This window comes from Clarias gariepinus, chromosome 6 (assembly GCF_024256425.1).
Source record: "Clarias gariepinus isolate MV-2021 ecotype Netherlands chromosome 6, CGAR_prim_01v2, whole genome shotgun sequence".
In the NCBI taxonomy this organism is placed as follows: domain Eukaryota; kingdom Metazoa; phylum Chordata; class Actinopteri; order Siluriformes; family Clariidae; genus Clarias; species Clarias gariepinus.
In genome coordinates this window covers 26,533,253-26,553,321 of record NC_071105.1, presented here as the reverse complement: position 1 = coordinate 26,553,321, position 20,069 = coordinate 26,533,253, and the positions used below count along the sequence as shown (strand labels likewise).

The 20,069-nt window shown below is 38.3% G+C and overlaps 1 protein-coding gene across 1 annotated transcript in view; it reads left to right on the top strand.

Annotated features, from left to right (window-relative positions):
- The window catches only part of shq1 (SHQ1, H/ACA ribonucleoprotein assembly factor), a 73,816-nt gene that overhangs the window by 5,047 nt on the left and 48,700 nt on the right, over positions 1-20,069 (top strand). Inside the window, exons 2-7 of the mRNA XM_053497806.1 lie at positions 2,487-2,663; positions 2,745-2,809; positions 14,563-14,685; positions 14,793-14,953; positions 16,164-16,276; positions 19,980-20,068. Of these exons, the coding sequence (XP_053353781.1) occupies positions 2,521-2,663; positions 2,745-2,809; positions 14,563-14,685; positions 14,793-14,953; positions 16,164-16,276; positions 19,980-20,068 (694 nt within the window). The 5' untranslated portion in view covers positions 2,487-2,520. The remainder of the gene's footprint in view (positions 1-2,486; positions 2,664-2,744; positions 2,810-14,562; positions 14,686-14,792; positions 14,954-16,163; positions 16,277-19,979; position 20,069) is intronic.

Genomic DNA, 20,069 nt, shown 5'->3' with positions numbered 1-20,069 from the left:
TCATAAAAGGATACAGAAATGTTCGACTTCTAAAAAAAATTGTTTATTTATTCATTTAAGACTTTAGTCGTGGCTCCTTTAGCATGAACAACAACAATGCGGCATTGGGGTTCAGGTCAGGTGAGTTGGCTGGCCAATCAAGCTCCGTAATATTACAGTCAGCAAATCGGTTAGTGGTAGTTTCGGCACTATGGGCAGTTGCTAAGTCCTACTGAAAAGGGAAAATTGCAGAAAGTGGAAGCATAAAGTGCTTTATAATCCCCTCTAGATCGCTTCGTTGACTTTGGACTTATATATGATAAAACACAGTGAACCAACACCAGCAGATGACATTACACCCCAAATCATTACCAGCTGTTAAACCTTCACACTGGATTTCTTGACATTCCCTCCACACTCTGGGATCTTGATTTCCAAATGAAATGCAAACTTTACTTTAATCTGAAATGAGGACTTTGGACCATTGCACAGCAGTTCATTTTTCCCCTTAGCCCAGGTTAGATGATTCTGACGTTGTCTCTTGTTCAGGAGTGGCTTGGACAATGAATAGCATCAGACCACGTCTGAAATCAACAGTCATAGCCCATTTCCAGGGCGTGTGTGTGTGTTGGCTCTTGATGCACTGACTCCAGCCTCACTACAGTTCTTGTATTTGCTCTTGAATTTGTTTTGCTTGACAGTCATCCCTGTTCTCCTTTCCAGCTAACTTTTCATAAATATGCTTTCATGCAGCCGTGTAGTACAGCCAGCCCTTTCAGCCTCCTGATGCTTAGCCTTTTTGTGGAGGATGTTGATCATTTATTTGACAGCTGTCAGGTCAGCAGTCTTCCCAATGAATGTGGTTGCATGTAGTGAACCAGACAGAGAGATACAAGGTATTCGTTCTATGTGAATAGTAATTTACTCAATTTTCAAATACAAAAATGTCATATTTTAAGATACTGGATTTTTAGGAGGAAACTTCCTGATGCAACCTTCCCATTTTAGCTGGGCTTGGGACCAACACTGCATCCAATGGATGCTTTTTGGGCATTGGGTGGAAATTGAACCTGGGCCCATCCGCATGGCAGACGAGAACTATGGAGCCACCAATGCCCAGATCAATTTTTCAGATTAAATTACAAAAGACTGTTCAATTATATTTTAATATATTTAGATGTAATGTATACACACGTCTTTTATTGGGCCGGGGCTGTTGTGTTATAAAGCTTCCCAAGCTATTCAGTTTGCACTTAACATACTGTATGGCTTTTATTAAATGATAGTTTAACATTAACTGAATATCCCCGTATCATAAAACTCCCAGTCCCCAAACGTGTTGTACAGTACATGGTCTCTTATCATGTGTTATGTAAGATCTGTTGGGGTGCACTTAGCAATTCATCATTATGTGGCTTGGCAGTATTATTTGTGGTAGGAATAAATGTTAGACAAAATGGCAAATGTTTTGCTTGTGGATTGCGAGACTGCATGCGTAATCAAAAATTTTATTTGTCACGTACACAGATAAAAATTTGAATTTGTATGATTGATACTATTATATACGGAGCTGTAGTAGACAATGTGAAATCTCTAGTTTTTTGGAACCTCTACTTTTAGGTCCACTGGGACCTTCAGTGGGAAAAATAATTATTTGGTCCCCTGCAGATTTTGTAAGCTTATAATATTTAAATTTAAATAAATATTTTTATCAAAGCTTTATTTTAAAGGATAGAGACAATGTCAATTAAAAATCCAGAAAAGAGCACATGATAAATTATAACTTTTGTCGCATTTTAATGAGTAAAATAAGTATTTGATCCCCAAGCAAAACTTGATATAGTACTTGGTGGATAAACGCTTGTTGGCAAGCACAGACGCAAGTCATTTCTTGCTCCTTGGCGGCATGTTTTGGGTCATTGTCATGCTGGCAGACCCATTCATGACCCATCTTCAGTGTTCTTGCTGAGGGAAGGAGAGGTTCTCATCCAAGTTTTTACAATACACGGCTCCTCAAAGCGGCAAAGTCAAGCCTGTACCTTTAGCAGAGGAACAGTTCCAAAGCATGATGTTTCCAGTTCCATGCTTGACTGTAGGGATGGTGTTCTTAAGGTCATAACCAACATTTTTCCTCCTCCAAACACAGCAACTTGAGTTGATGCCAAAGAGCAAAATTTTGGTCTGTGAAGTTTTGGACTGATCTTTCACGATTATCCTTACCTCATGAGACGAAATCTTGCAAGTGGGCAAACTTAAAAAATCTGCAGGGGATCAAATAATTATTTTCCTCCTGGTAACAACATGTTTTCAGTGGTAAGCTTCTTTATCCCAAATACAGATACAGAATACAACACAAGAACAGATCAGCGTGCTTTTTCTTGTGTGTTGAGGCACTCCTGCAGAAGTGCATCTTATTGCAGGATATCTTCAGCTTCATTTTACTGTCACATGATAACGTGTCATATTATCTTGATAAAGCTCCAGATGATTCATTTTCACTTTTTCAGGGCCTTAGATGCTGAACAGTATCAGGAACGCATCATGATAACACCAGCATTTGAGCTGAGTCAAGACTCTGACTTTCTTACGCTGGTTATCCGCGTCCCTTACACAAGAACATCCGAGTTTGACGTCTACGTAGATGGCGAGGACTTCAAATTCTATGCCAAGCCCTATTTTCTCAGGTGATTGACCTACCCATGAGCGGTTTTGTTAAATAATGGAATTTAGGGCCATATGTTTCAGATTTTTCTTTCTCATTACAGATTGACTCTGCCTGGAAGAATAATCCAAGATGGAAGAGAAAAGGCTTCGTTTGACATTGATAAAGGTAGCATCACGCTCATTGTTAGTACTGGCGTTGTACGGTATACCAGGACTAAAAAGTACCGCGGTTCTAGAAGTAAAAAAAAAGAGAAAATTTTACCAGCATTTTAAAATAGCCAATGCATTCACCCGTGTCTATATTGTCTGAATAATGGGGGTATGTTAGCACTAATAGCAGTGACATGTGACATAGAAGGAAAAACTAAATCTGAGTTTAGTTTACTAGGTGGTCTAGTGGTTAGCACTGTCGCCTTGCACCTCCAGGATGTTCGATTCCCGGCCAGGTTCGATTCCCGTCTCTGTGTGCATGGAGTTTTTATGTTCTCCTCGTGCTTGGTGGGTTTCCTCCGGGTACACCGGTTTTCTCCACAGTCCAAAGACATGTAGGTTAGGTTGATTGGCGTTCCCAAATTGCCCGTAGTGTGTAAATGAGTGTGTGAGTGTGTGTATGTGTGTGTGCCCTGCGATGGATTAGCACCTTGTCCAGGGTATACCCCGCCTCGTGACCTAAGTCTCCTGGGATAGGCTCCAGGCCCTGTGACCCTAAATACAGGATAAAGCGGTATAGAAGATGAGTGAGTGAGTGAGGAATCATTTAAAGAGTTAGTTTTATGTTGGAACATTTACTGCACATGTGAGATTGTCTCTTCTAGATCTTACTAAATAAATACACAGAAAACACAAAATGTCTATTTTCCCTAATTTAGGCTGATCAGAAAACCAAGTCCAACTGAGAATGCACTTCCCACACAAAAAAAAGTGATGCACACTTATATTTTGTTGGACCGCCTTTTGCTTCGATTACGGCACGCGTATTCATTGTGGCATTGTTTCGACAAGCTTATGCAATGTCAATATTTTTTTTTTTCGTCCAGAGCTTGCATTCATTTCTCTCTGAGATCTTGTACTGATGGTTGGAGAGTTGGACTGCTGCATGTCTTCTCCGGCACATCCCAGAGATTCTCAGTGTCGTTAAGCTCTGGACTGTGAAGTGGCCAATCCATGTGTAAAAATGATGTCTTATGCTCCCTGAACCACTCTTTCACAATTTGTGCCTAGTGAATCCTGGCATCATAGGTAAAGGAAAAACATAACATTTATGCACAAAAGGCTCCTCATTCAGTATATTCAGGTCCGTTAGCTGACCTTATTTTTTGAGCACATAATGTTGAGCCTCGACCTGACCAACAGATGAACCACATGATTGTATGGTAGGCATGAGGCATGATGGGTACATCACTTTATTTACTTCTCTTTGCACAATGATGCCCATCTAGGCATAAATATAGATCTATCAGACCACATGACATTTTTCCATTACTCCAAAGTGCATTATTTATGCTCCTTAGCAAATAAAAAATTTTTTTTCAATTAGCGTCACTGATAAGTGGTTTTCTTGGGGCTTCACAATTCCTTATCCCCAATCCCTTGAGTTATCCTTGCATTGTGAGTGTGGAAATGCTCTTACTTTCATTATTAAACATGTTTTTCCGACCACTTTTCTTTCTCAAAGGTGAGGATTCACCACTATCCTACCAGGTTTTAAAAAATGTGTTTTACAGTTCTTGACCTAATGTTAGTAGTTTCAGTAATCTCCTTAGTTGTTTTCTCAAACAATTTGACCCTTCTGAAACAGAGTAACATCTTTGCCATGACCACAGGAGATGTCAGGAGATCTCTTCTGACATGGTTGTTTAGAAAATGAGAAGCTACTCACTGCATCAGTTAGGGTTAAATAACCTGTTGCCAGCTGAACCATATTAATCACTTCTGTAATTATTCAATAGAAGGCTCTTAACTATTTGCTTGGTTAAGTTCAGGTGGTGACGTTTTTTTGGCCAGGTACTGTATTTTTACATTTTCTTCTTTATTAGAATCAGTTAGAGAGTGCATGATGTGGGCAGTTGTACAGGGTGAAAAAAAAAATGAACTGATTTCAGGACTAATTGCTTCAGTTCTCTAGCATCATTATTGAATGAGGTTATCTAAGTTTTGAATGGCTGCCACAGAGGGGCGATTACAGAGCAAACCATCTCGATAGGCTAGAAAACTGGCTCTTCCCTTCATTGCAAGCAAATCCGCATGAATAAATTTTTCAACAAGATGGCTCCATTGGCACATGATGGTTCGAGCTTTTTGAAATGAAAAAGTGCCCCAGCGATTGATTGGTCGGAAGGGGGCCAATGACCTTGCTCTTTGTGCTTGGCCTGCGAGATCCTTAGACCTGTGATTTATTTATTTTTCTTGTGGGGATATGTAAAAAAATCGTATTTATGTTCCACCGCTACCCACTAACCTCGATGACCTTAAACATCGAAGAACAACAGCGATCAACTCAGTGGATCGTGATATGCTGATACGCACCAGGGAGGAATTCTCTTATCGCATTGATGTTGTCTGTGCTGCAGGTGGTGGTCACATTAAACACTTGTAAGACAGGAAATAAAAGTTGATTGTGAGTAGAATACTTGTGCCTTGGCTGGAGTTTTGTATTACTTTTCCTTAATAAAATATTGCGTAGTGAAATCGGTTCATTCTTTTTGAATTACCCTGTATAAGATTGATTAAAGACGTCTACATCACATGATATGTAACCTGTGTTCAGTGTTCGCATTGAGTATATATGCAGGATGCATTCATTTTTCTAAGCACATGTATCCATATTTTATTAGTGATTATTAGTAAGTAAATATGTGTAAGGTGTAATGTGTCGCATAAAAAGCCCGGAGTAGTCTTGGCAACTACAGCAAGCCTCTTTAAAACAGTTTAGCAAACAACTGATTAAACTCTATTCTTCCTACATAAGACACAGCTTCATTTTTAAAAGAATCTGACAACTTGAACTGATGAAGATTATCATGTATCTAATCAGTTTCATCAAAATGTTTTGCGGTGTCACCAGAATTGTTTTAGAAATCTAGTGCAAATGGCTTAGAGAGTGTGTGATGGTATAAGTAACAATACTACTACTACAGGTGCTATTAAAAGCCATTTAAATTTTTTAGATTTGTAGATTTTTTGCACTCAAATATATTAGAAAGATGAAGACTACAAATACATGAGTTGAACATATTTATCTATTATTTACTATTGATTTTCCTTATATTTTATTTACTGACAATAGACGCTCGATTTCTTAGTACTGTATTTGGTAACATGTCTTATTTTGTCCAGTTAAATTACCCCCCACCCGCTTAAAAAAAAGAAAAATCTTTTGTGGTTTTGTGTGACTGGTTTCATTTTTACCTCAACACTGCACTGCTCTTGGTTTCCCCAAACACCTCAACTCCTATCCAGACGTATTTAGTGTGTACCAGATGTTCTCTTGCATGCAGATCGTGCTTATGTGAGCTGTAATATGTGAAGTTCAGAATAATTTTCAGCACATAAACACCGTTACTGGAACATATTTCATTCTTAATTAATGTGAAGAATTTTGACATTTGAGAGCTTTGAGGATGCTGATGGAGAAGTACAGAGAAGGTAATAAAGAGTTGCATTGTGTCTTTGTAGATTTAGAGAAGGCGTACGACAGGGTGCCAAGAGAGGAGCTGTGGTGTTGTATGAGGAAGTCTGGAGTGGCAGAGAAGTATGTTAGAGTGGTGTAAGGCATGTATGAGAGCTGTAAGACAGTGGTGAGATGTGCTGTACAGTAGGTGTGACAGAAGAGTTCAAGGTGGAGGTGGGTCTGCATCAAGGATCGGCTCTAGGCTCCTTTTTGTTTGCTCTGGTGATGGACCGGATGACAGATGAGGTAAGACAGGAGTCCCCATGGACTATGATGTTTGCAGATGACATTGTGCTTTGTAGCGAAAGCAGGGAACAGGTGGAGGAAAATTTGTTAAGGTTGAGGTATGCTCTGGAAAGCAGAGAACTGAAGGTTAGCCGCAGTAAGACGGAATACATGTGTGTGAATGAGAGGGACCTAGGAGGATCGGTGAGGCTACAGGGAGCAGAGGTTAAGAAGGTGCAGGACTTTAAGTACTTAGGGTCAACGGTCCAGAGCAACGGAGAGTGTTCAAAGGAGGTGAAGAGGCTAGTACAGGCAGGTTGGAATGGGTGGAGAAAAGTGTCAGGTGTGTTGTGCGATAAAAGAATATCAGCGAGAATGAAAGGAAAGGTGTACAGGACAGTGGTGAGACCAGCAATGCTCTACGGCTTAGAGACAGTGGCACTGAAGAAAAGACAGGAGGCAGAGTTGGAGGTAGCAGAGCTGAAGATGTTGAGGTTCTCCTTGGGAGTGACAAGGATAGATAGGATCAAGAATGAGTTCATCAGAGGGTCAACCCATGTTAGATGTTTTGGAGATAAAGTCAGAGGGGCCAGATTGAGGTGGTTTGGACATGTTCAGAGGAGAGATGGTGAATATATCGGTAGAAGGATGCTGAGGTTGGAACTGCCAGGCAGGAGGACTAGAGGAAGACCAAAGAGGAGATTTATGGATGCAGTGAGAGAGGACATGAAGTTTGTTGGTGTGAGAGAAGAGGATGCAGAGGATAGGGTTAGATGGAGGCTGATGATTCGCTGTAACGACATCTGAAAGGGAACAGCCGAAAGACAAAGAAGAAGTGAAGAATTTTGACAGTTTTAATTAAAAAGTCTAATTCAAGTCTAATGTTTGAGGGGAAAATTGATTTAGATGATTTTATCAGCCAAACAATTAAAATGCTGGTAAAGTCATGACAGAGACAGCTATGCATGGTTAAAATCCATCTCGATTAATATCGGGGGGAAAAAAACAAACAGGCATCATAGAGTAGTGTACACATCTTGTATAATAAACAAGCATTATGTTACAGCGGCAAGGAGGAGGGGGGGGACAAACTTCCTGAGATCACATATATTTCTGGGTGACTTCACCTTTTAGTAATTTTAGTCATTCAGTTGGGTGAAAAGCGACGGGGAGAAAAACTATTTTTGCTTTCTGACCTTTTTTTTTAATTTTGGCTGGGGGCTTGAGCAAGCCAATAAAATTTTCTCCCATTGTGACCTCATACAAGAGGATCCCCTCCCCCCACTTGTTCCCCTGCTTCTGCTCAGCTCTGCTAGTGGTGTGACAAAATTGCATTATCTCTGGTGCAGTTCAGCTGATCTGCTCGGTGTCTTAATGGTTAGTACTGTCGCCTGCGTCTCCAGGGTCTGGGTTTGATTCCCACCTCGGTTCTGTGCGCATGAAATTAGCATTTTCTCCCCGGCTTGAGTGTGAGAGTGTGTGCCCTGCGATGGATTGGCACCCTGTCCAGGGTGTACCCCGCCTTGTGCCCCAAGTCTCCTGGGATAGGCTCCAGACCCCCGTGACCCTGTACTGTACACATGATAAAGCGTCATAGATGATGAGTGAGTGACTGAGTCCACAGTTAAGACGAGCTCTTTTGGGCAGTTGAGTGTTTTTAGGACGTCCAGACGAGACCGCTCACAGCAGCAGCAGACGGTCGGTCAAGATTACAGCGAGCTCTAATCAGAAGACATTCCCGCGTAAATCAGGCAGGTCCAACAGCCCGAGAAGAGCCATGATCGGAGAAATACAGCTTAAAGCTGTAAGAAAATCTTTGTCTAGCATAATTATTCTCACTACAAACTGTTAAGTGTTTTATGGATTACAATGATGGCTTAGCTAATATTGTATATCTGTACTGCCAGATGGTCTCCCTTATGGTTTGGTCTGAGAACTGCTGCAGTAATTAATGTTTCTTTCTTTAATGACACACATTTCTCTGCAGCAGTCAATTTTCTTTTAAAGGTCATTTGGGAAAATGTGTCCTTTTCTACTCGCACAGTCCTGATGAAGACACTGATAAAATGTACATCTAAGACACCATCTATATAAAAAGTTCACATAAGGTTGTGCTGAATATCAGCACATGTACTATATACCATAGTATGCAAGGACATTCCTGAATTTACAAGATTAACTTTAATGTTTCTATTTATTCTGCTTTAGAATATTAGCTACATTCATTTGAGGGGGTTCAGGACTGAAGCTTAAATAGTGTAAAATGGAAAGCAAGTGTGTACAATCCACTTGTATTTGTTCTGCACACCAAGTAGTGGCCTTGATCAAGGGTTAGGAAGGGATTTGGAATTCAGTCTTGTGTTAGAAGCTGGTTACGTGTGTATCTCATGTTAGCTGTGAACAAAAATAAATAAATTAATAAATGAATGAATGAATAAAAAATTGAATATACATATAATATATGTGAACCGTACAGACCTACTTTTACCCATGCTGGCAACCAACCATTAGTGTAATTGAGGATTGTTAGAACACCTATGATGCAGAGTGATGCGTATAGTTAAACGTCTCAGTGCTGTTACCTTCTATTATCACCAGTCGTGGAATGCCTCTCATCCAGATGACTTGCTCGGAACTGTTGTATAATGTACAGATGGAGCCACTTTGTTATTTTGCCACTCGAAAAGTGAGTGAAATTTTTAGGGCAAGCATTTAGAGCATCATTATTTAATAAAAGTTTTTAACATTTTAGGCACATAATTGTTTATAAACACTGTACTTAAATTCATTCTTAGAAAGTGACTGGCCTAGTACAAAAGTTATAAATAAAGGTCTGGGCGTCTGTGGTCAAATTACGGTACGTAATGTTTGAATTCCCTGAAAGTTAATCTGGGAAGGAGTTGAAACATCAATTTTAACAAATTAAAATTGTTATTATTTTGCCTGTAATAATCGCAGTCTGGTTATTTAACATCAGACACTTAGTGCACGAGTAATATGAATAGTGTCATTTATAAATATGTAGAGGAGAACTCAACTCGTCTTGTAATGAAAGTGTGCACAGTGTTGCTTTTGTATTCTGTACAAAAAAAGAGAGAGAGTATATGCAGTGCTGGCAGTGCAGGGCAGTTGTACTCCAATTGCTGTTATTGCTGGCATTGATTCTCTGACTTAGATTTCTCTGACTCCAGCATAATGGATGGAGTGTAATCTTAAAGGAACGACCAAGTTGTTTTATTTTCCCTTTTGGGTTTGGCGTACTGAGGAACAAGCTAATGTACAGAGAATGAGAGTGTCATTTTACATTAAATCTAACCGACATGTGCCAACTGATATGTTTTTCTCAGTAGGATTTAAAAGGCAGACAAATAAGCTTAGATCAGCTTAGATCAGCTTACTGTATCTCAGTGTAGTGTATCTCTGTGTGCTTTACTGAGGATTTAAGTGACCAGCTTACGGTAGAACGCAAATACAGAATAAAACAACACAAGTAATTTATATCTTGTTAAAATAATATATTCTCCTGTAGTTAAAAAAAATAAGTATTACTACAGATGCACTAATTGCATTTTTTTTTTTTTTTTTTAAAGTCTGACTTGTCGATGCTGATTTTGGCCGACATTGATTTTCTTTCTTTCTTTCTTTTTTTTTTTTTTTCCTTTAAGAACTATAATTTACAGCATGCACAATGCTTTACCGAAAAATAATGCAAAAGTTGGCATAACTTTTTTTAACTAACTGCCAGAGGTGGTTTAAATTGCACATGCTGGTAGAGTAACTCTTCCGCTATACAAAGGTGTACTACTCAGCATAGTCTCCATTACAAGTGATGTATTTGTGGCATTGTAGAGCCCAACTCTCAAATCCTCTTTGAAACTCTCCCTTCTCACAGTTGATGGTCTCGCACTGTGATACAGACTGTTTACGGAGATGACACGGTTGACAAGATCAGTGTGCACAAAGGGATGAAGAAGTTTAAAGAAGCCGAAACCAGCACCGAGAAAAAACCATGCAGTGAGAGACCATCAACTGTGAAGGGGATTTTCAAAGTTAGCTACAATGATGCCACAAATACATCACAAATACATCTTTTGTGATGGAGACCGTGTTATGTATTACCTTTTTACCAGCATCTGCAGTTTGAACAACTTATGTCAGTTAATATAAAAAGTTACCACACTTTTGCATTACTTTCCTACTTTAAATTTCATTACTTTAAAATACAGGGAAACCTGTAAAATACAGCAAAGATTTTTAACTAAAAAATTGATTTGGAAAACGAGCAAGTCTTGGTTTACGAGTACCGAGTATCATGTATCACGCATGAGCTTCTTGTTTTGACACTGAGCGTCACGTGATCACAACTGAGCCAATGTTTTTTCTCTCTCTTGCGCTCTGGAATTGTGTGTAATCATCTCCCCTGCTCAGTCTTAGTGCGCGTCTCTTACTGGTATAATCAACATCGGTGCATGCATTTTCTCCCTCAGCTTGTCATCTGTGTGTGCGCGCATAATTTGACACTGTGCCGGTTCACACACTATCTCTCTCTCTCTCTCTCTCTCTCTCTCTCTCTCTCACGCCTTTAGTGTGTGTGTGTGTTTGTGAACTAGCACGGTGTCAAATTACGTGCACGCACACATAACGACAAACACACACACACAGCGCCTGCGCGCATAAACGGAAACACTTTTCTGTCGGGATTTATTTTTAGTGCAGGTTAATTTGTTTTATTTTTTCTTTATATTTCGTATTATTATTTTATGTTTTTCTTTTTTTGGGCTGTGGAATAAATAATTTGAGTTTTCATTATTTCTTGTAGGAAAAATAAATTTGGTTTACGAGTGTTTTGGAATCTTCCGGAATGAATTATGCCTGTAATCCAAGGTTCCACTGTAACTTAATTTAATACATTTTTTATAAAAACTGTACAAGGTTACAGGATTTTCTCCAGGCCTCTTGTCCGGCCATAAATATTGAGACAGAAGTGAAATTCAGTGTTTTAATGATATTCTCGATATCTTTAAACCCTGCATGGAGTCAGCAGGGAGTCAAAAAGATGCCTGTGGTCCTCTGGTGTCACTCACACAATCCATGCCTGCTTGATCGCTTCCTGAAGATCATGTACTGAAATTTGACACAGAATTTCATAATTCACTTCGCAGCTTCAGGAAGTAAAAGTCCTGCCACGTATTTGTTCTATCCATTAACTGAAGCAGCTGATTCTAATTAGCACGACTCTTCAGACAGAACTAATTAGTGAAATCATCTGTTTTGTGCACAGGGAGAACTATAATTAAGCAATATCACATGAGGGGGAGTGAAGGCATCACAGTTGTGCTACTGTACGGTATATCCAGCAATACAGCACAACCTCGCCCGTTTATTATTGACGGATTATGATTTGCTTCTTTAATAAACTAGTTATTTTGCTCCACTAGAACTACTTGAAAGCCATTATTAAGGCATCAAAGTGTTTTTTAAGATGAATCTTTATATTCATACATTTCACAGGCTTTTGAGTCTGTAAAAAAAAGGGTGTTGGTAAACAAAAGGCTCTAATTCATAAATGATTAATGTAATATTTTTTGTTAAACCCCTTAAATTAAAGCTTGGACTCTAGACTTCAATCGCATCTTAATTGCTTCATTTCATTTTCAGTATTAGTGCTCAAACTGTAGGCAATCTCTCAAACTGCCGACTGTATGTTAGATAATACTTTTATTGGAGAAGGGGGGGGATTGATTTAAATATGAATTATGAGTCATGTATCATCACCACATTGACTCCAAAATTGATTTTTTAATGATTTATTGAGTTTATAGTAGAGATGCACCAGTCGATCAGCCAAAATTGACCGTTATTCAGCTTGAATAACCGATTCTGTACCGTGGTTACAAGATTCTGAGAGATGCAACAGAAATGCATTTTATGGGGTAACATTATCAAAAGTTGCACGAGTAAAAAAGCTGTATCTGTATCTGCCATTTTCTCCAAACTCTCATTAGTCTCAAATCGCACTCTTTCCACATGCCTTTACCGGTCTTAAGCTTGATGCAAGCGGTTGAGGCTCTGGGTTGCTGATCGGCGGGTCAGGGGTTTAAGTGGCACCACTGCCAGGTTGCTGGGCAAGGCTCTTAAACCTATGACCATATAAAATACAGAGGCACTGAGATGCAGGGCAACCTCGACTATGGGGAAAAACCCAAGGGGGGAGATAAATAAATAAACAAATTTGCCAAAGCCTGAGGCCATGTCTCTGCAACACTGTTTAATGGCAACTCCAACCCTGTTGGAAGTCATCATGCTTTTGCATTGACAATAAATGTGAAGTTTATTTATTGATGGGTGTTACTGGAGAAGTATAAAGTGATGCCAGTGTCGGCAAAAAGCTTGTGATCATTGACACTACATTGCTGTATATCCATGTTTCTGTGACTTACAGTAATGGAATCAATGGTCTTTCATATCCTCGAGTCACTTGATGACAAACACTTTGGGAAAGAAAGAACTTACTAAATTTATTGATAAACATTGTATATTGATATACATGATAATATTATGATAATAATATGATAATTTTATTAATATTATATTAATATAACATACATCATGCTATTTATCTTTTCCTGAAGTGTATAATTTTTTTTTTGGCTGACAAGGTGATTAACAGCTAGACTCTGCTTTGTTTTGTGTCAGCGTTTATTGCTAAAAGCACTAGTCCAGTAATGTTGGTGTGTTTTCCTGAATACAGCAGTTTTTTTGAACTTATCTGTATCTGGAAGCAAACTTACCAGGATATAAAATCAGTTACAAACCTGTTTACGAAGTAGATCATTGCCTTTATTACCCACCAGGAAAGTTTTCATAGGTATATGATGCTTGTAGACCTGCACGATTTAGCAAGGCAGTAACTTTAAACACTGCTGCACAGTTAAGCACTTAATTAACTTAATTTCTAATTTCAGTAAGGACCTGTGGACCATTTATTAAACTACAAAAGGCTGTGATTTATTATTACAGGTAATCTATGCACAGTCAGGAATTTAGATGGTGTTTGTCGATATCTTTTAATAATTAGCCTAGATTAATGTTTTAATACAAAATGGTACATTTAATAGTTAAATATTGCAGTGTAAATGTAAAATTTGTTAATTTTAATGTGAGAAGATGAGGACTGTTAATCCTTAAAATTTTTAAAACATTCTCTTAATGAGATCATTTGTCACATTATTTGGTCTTAACCAAGATACAGAACGTGTCAAAACAGTGCCCTGTTATTTATTTTTTATTTTCTTGTTATCAAATCGTGCAACTAAGGAATTGTTACATGCAATGTAGGAATATAAGCACTGTTAATTCTTAAAACCCAGAGCATTTTAGTTTGTATTATTATGCTTTAACGTGCAATATATACTGTATATAGAGGCTCAATGTGCGGTAAGGAGTGTCTTGTACACTTTTTTTAGCACAACCTAGGCAGTATGATAAAATGAATACTCTTTCATTTTAACCAGCTATATAAACATGACTAAGCAAAAAATAATATGTGATCATGTGTTTAGATGGTTGTGTAATAAGACCATTCAAATGAGCATTTTGTAGGGTGTACATTTTTGCAAAGTCACTCCTATATTCCAGCAATAACGGCATGAGTCTACATGACGTATCTAAACGCCCATAAACATGGTTTGATGTCTGACGCCTCCCTGTTAATGCACACTGGCAGGAGTCTTTATTTTTTATTTTTTATTTTTTTATCAAACATTGACCAGTGTTGTATTTCCAGAATGTATATTCATGCTGTTTGAGATTTAAGGGTTAATTAATGCGCACACTTTTATTAATTATAGCAGTTATATGAATATAAGGATAAAGGTATAATGACAACTTTTCTTCTAATACTGATAGGCTGAGTTAAACTTGGTTATTATTGGAAAATGTTGGGTTCGTTAAATATTGAAAAATGTGCACTCCAGTACTTGCGTTTATTAATGAGAACTTGTGTGTGCTTGTGTTTGTGTCAGGTCTCTTCACAATGCGAGTCCCTAAGGAGACGGCAGGACAACACTTTGAGGGCCTGCACATGCTCACCAGTCTCTTGGCCCCCAAAGGTTCCAGGTCTGCACAGCCTCTGGTCGAAGAGACTGGTATGTTGAAACATAACGCTTACTCTTTCTGTCACTCAAGCTCCTCTCTCCTCTATGTTGCTAAAGTTGCCTTCTTTTTTTTATTCTGCCTTTGCCTAACTTTAAAGGAGCATGCAGCATGAGCGAGGCATGTCAGGAAGATGAAGAAGAGGATTTTGATTGGCAGGTCGAGCAGCAGCCATACATTGAGTCCTCAGAAGACGACCTGAAAAAGCTGCAGAAATATGGCTTTGGAAACCTCAGGACTGGGGTTTTCTCTCGACTTCAGGTATAAAGACTAGACATAAAGGAAACAGCATAAAAACAGAAAACTTTGTGACCTCCGTCATTTTAGAAGCACATTTGAACTTGGCTGTGTCAGGAACAGAATTTTTAGAAACACCTTCTTAGGTTCTTTTTCACTTGTTGGTGTTTGTATTTTCCTGAAACCTATGAAGTTTTTCCGTGGCGCTTTTATCTAGTTATTCAACTAGACAAAAACAAAGAAAAGGTCCCCTTAACTTTGTATTCCTATACAGAAAGTCAGGAAGTTGTTTTTAACCTCGAGTTCACCAGATGACATCATACCAGCATGATCGTTCATACCTTTAGTAGTACATAAAAACTACCACCTCTATACTTTAAAGCTCCCATATTTTACTGGTTCTTAAAATAATATCTTGAATATAGTTACATTTATCTACTTTACCTTCTTAAAATAATATTACAAAAAAACAAATATTAGATTATTAAGCTTATTTCTAAACAAATTTTTACTAAAATCTCTACTCTTTCCTGTTTCAATCATTCTGTTTCTGTGTCTATGTAAATAAGCTACAGCAGTCTGACCCCTACATAGCTGAGCAACAATGATGTCATCTTATAGGAGCTAATGGGCTTGTTTAAGCCAAAACAAAAAGAGGATTTTTTTTTCACATTTCATTTTGTTTGTACATACACCCAGGAGATCCATCTAAAAAGGAATTTGCATTAAAGGTCCCCTTAATATGTAGCTATAGTATTTCTTTTTTGCTTAATCAACATAATCAATTAACATACACATATATAAGTTGGCTAAATCTATAAGTTGATAGCAATCCAAAGTGTCCCTAAAGTCTTCATGAACAAGGGAAATGAACTTTCTTTACTAAGTAAAAAAAAATTGCTCATCTTGCAAAATACTCACAGACCAAGTTACTCGCAATCCAAGGGTTTACTGTACATTGTTTATGAGAATCAAACTTTCCTAGAACCTTTATCAAGAAGCACAGATATGCAATAGCTATTTCATTTAGTTTGAAAGTTTTTTATGAAATAATGGCAGTTTTTCTTTAAAGAAAAGGATGAGGGCAAAGGATGCACTAGCTATTTATATTTGATTTTTTCTTCTAAAAAAAAAGGGGTGGAGGGTGGAGCAGGCAACACACATCTTTCTTGGAAGATTCCCATCTATTTTTCAAACAATAAATAAAAAGTCTTTGCTTTTGTGCACCCCTCAGGAGGAGCTGTCAGAAGTGATTGATGTGACAGACCCGGAAAATTCCACCCCTTCCAAAAGGAGATCTGATCGCTTAATAGCAGAGACATCCATATTCTGTTCAGACCACTATCTGTGAGTATACCCGTCATTCAGTTATCTCTTGTTTAAACGCGACATGCGGACACACTGGAAGTGAAAGAAATCCTAGCATTCGGTTCTTCCCGTTTCTGAACCTTATGGTGTTGCAGAAGCAGGGTGCCAAAGCTACAGCCTTCCTGATTTACAACCTCCACCATGATTTGACAGCTGAAGCTCCACTCAAAGCACACTTTGATAACATTCGCTCAGCATAAAGGCAAGCTTACTCAAAGTGAAAGGTTAAACGTGTAACATGAATGACGTATTTGTTTCTGGTAATGATTTCCTTAGATGTGTGTGATTGTTATCTCGAGCTTGTAGGTCAGTCGAAAGCTAGCAGAAGGAGCAGGTAAAGAATGGAGGCTCTGCATACCAGACCATATTATTATTATTTTTTTGATTATTGCTTATAGCAGCACATTTTCTCCTCCTCATATGTTTTTACAGGGGTTATACCAGAGCAGTCGTCGTTTCTTTACATGAGGCACTCACACGGATCTCCTACTATCTCCTAAAATACTTTATATTGCTGCTGCTGTTGCCACACCTAGTATATTTTTAGCTATCAAACCCTGAGAAGCAAATTATATTGATAATCATAAACAAAGCAACCATATTTTCCACTAAGCATTTCTGTGCAATTTTTATATACTGTATACAGTGTGTGTGTATGTATGTGTGTGTGTATATATATATAATATATATATATATGGATATATATAGTCTCTTATCCTCTTCCAGGGCTGTATTTGTGTGTGTATATATATATATATATATATATATATATATATATATATATATGGAACCTCAGATTACGAGCATAATTCGTTCCAGAAGCGGGCTCGTATTCTTAAACACTCGTATATCAAAGCACATTTTCCCATAAGAAATAATGTGAGTGAAGCACCCCCTCTCTGTTTCACACACACACACACACAAACACATTAAAGGCGAGAGAGAGAACCGGCACGGTGTCAAATTACGCGTACACACACATAACACACACACTCAAACACTGACACACACTAACGACGAGAGAGAGTGTGTGTGTGTGAACCTGCGCGGTGTCAAATTACGCAAGCACACACATAACACACACACACTGCAGCGCAAGAGAAAAAAAAAACCTCACACACATAACACACACACACACACACTCAAACACTGACACACAGTAAAGGCGATAGAAAAAGAGAGCGTGTGTGTTTGTGTGTGACCGGCGTGGTGTCAAATTATGCGCGCACACACATAACACACACACTATGCAGCGCAAGAGAAAGAAACACACACACACACACACACACACACACGGATTGATTATACCAGTAAGAGATGAGCACTAAAACCCAGCAGGAGAGATGAATACCCGCAGCGCCAAAGAGAGAAAAACCATTGGCTCAGTTTTGATGACGCGACGCCGTCAAAACAAGAAGCGCATGTGTTATACATGATACTCGGTGCTCGTAAACCACGACAATGCTCGTTTTTTAAGTAAAATATTATTAAAAATCTTTGCTCGTCTTCCGGAACACTCGTAAACCACGTTACTCGTAATCCGAGGTTCCAATGTGTGTATATATATATATATATATATATATATATATATATATATATATATAAAAGTATATTTATAATACAAAATATTTATAAGCACTGATTTTCTTTGTATGTCATGAGCGTATATTGATCACATATTGGGTGCGCGGCTCATTACTGCCAAAGCTTATTTGCATGTAGTGACACCATGGTCAAGTGTTTTAAAGTATCTCAAATTGAATAATGAGGGTTAAAGTAGAAATTGAAATCATTTGACTCAATTCTATGCCAGTGAACATTTTTTTTTATTTACATTTATGCATTTGGCAGACATGGTTTAGCAGCATATATTATGTGTCTTAGGCAGATCGTTCTAAATGCTGTAAATGTGGTGAAAATATATAGTTTGTAAGGGCAGTAATTCATAAAACTCATTTTACAAACACTCTGTAGCATTTACAGGATTTTTATGAATACCAAATGACTTGTGACTTCTTAAACCCATTTGTATTCAGCTTGACAAATAACACCCATCATAAAACATTATATGGAAAATTAGCACAAGCACAGCATGTGATTTTTTTTTTTTATATATCCCATTTTGTAATAAACAAAGTTGTTCAAACATAAAAAGATTGCACACATTAATTTTGTTATAACGCCTTTCATTTTAAACATGGCAAAAAACCTGTAAAGCAGTCACAGTAAATGTTACAGGTTACAGATTGTCTGTGCATTATAAATAGCATTTGTGAAACATTAAAATAAACACTAATATAAATTGTAGAATTATAGTTGTATGTCACTAGCTGAGTCTAAAAGTTAGTCCCCCATCTGTCAAATCATGGGTCTTTGTACTAGGCTAAGTAGTTAGTTACTAGGCTTAGTACTACCCCCCCCCCCCCCTTTTTTTCCCTTTTTTAACAAAATTGAAGGCAATAACATGTGGGCAATGCTATACACCCCCATATTGCTTCCACAGGATTCAAATGGGTAAGTTAAGTTTCAGCCAAGTGCTTCTAATCATCAGCCCTTGTTTAATTGATCGTCAGCAGATGTACAGACCTCTATAAAAGCAGAAGTTTTAGCAGTTTGCAGCTCTTGGGCCCTTGGGTGTGGGGATAGGGGTAGCTCAGTGGTTAAGGCATTGGACTACGGTTCGGAAGGTCCCAGGTTCAAACCCCACAACCACCAAGTTATCCCACCCTTGAGCAAGGCCCTTAACCTTTAGATGTATAATGAGATACAAATGTAAGTCGCTCTGGATAGGGGTGTCTGCCAAATGCCTAAATGTAAATGTTAACACAATGCCAAGAGGAAAAGACATAAAAAAATGGTCTTTTAGAGAAGCAATTGTTGAGCAAAACTGGAAAGGGTCTGGCAATCTACAGCATGAAAGGCATTCACCCCAAGGTCAGACTTAAACAATAACATAACAATACCATTCTCAGTGAGGCCTGTAGGGTCTGAGATGTAACATGTGTTTTTTTGTTATTCCCTCTGAGCATATCATAATATGCTCAGATAATATGCTCCATGACAGCACGAATTCTTTTATCCAAAAAGTACACAGAAGCACAAATAAAGTTTGCAAAACTGCATCTGAACAAACCACAAAACGTCTGGAACAATGTCCAGTAGTCAGATGAGACCAAAATGTTGTTTCGACTTAATGCTCAGCAGAAGTTGGGTCATGCAACAGGACAATGATGCGAAGCACACAAATAAATCTACACCAGAATGGCTGAAAATAACAGCGTCAATGTTTTGGAATGGCCTAGTCAAATTCCAGATTTCAACCCAATGGAAATGCTGTGGTGGGACCTTAAGAGAGCTGTGCAAAAGAGAATTCCAAAAAACCTCAATGAACTGAAGCAATGATAAAAAGAGGAATTCCTCTACAATGATGTGAGAGACTGATTAAGTCATACAGGAAACGATTGCTTCAAGTTATTGCTGCAAAACATGGATCTACAAGCTGTTAAATCTCAAGGGGTACTTGGTAATGTTGTTCGTATGAGGTTGTGTTTGCCTCATACTAAGATCTGCTACAATAACTTTGACACATGACTGTACATCTGTCTGTACTTTAGTTGATCTATTGTATATATTGGCTCTCCAAAGAGACTGTTTGTGACTTGGTTGTGTTTATTTCTGACAGGCTTGATTTATATGAAGGTGAGGAGATGAGGCTAGTCCATGTCAATTTTAAGCCCTGGTGGAGGGAGATGAAGCCTGAAGATGAATCTAG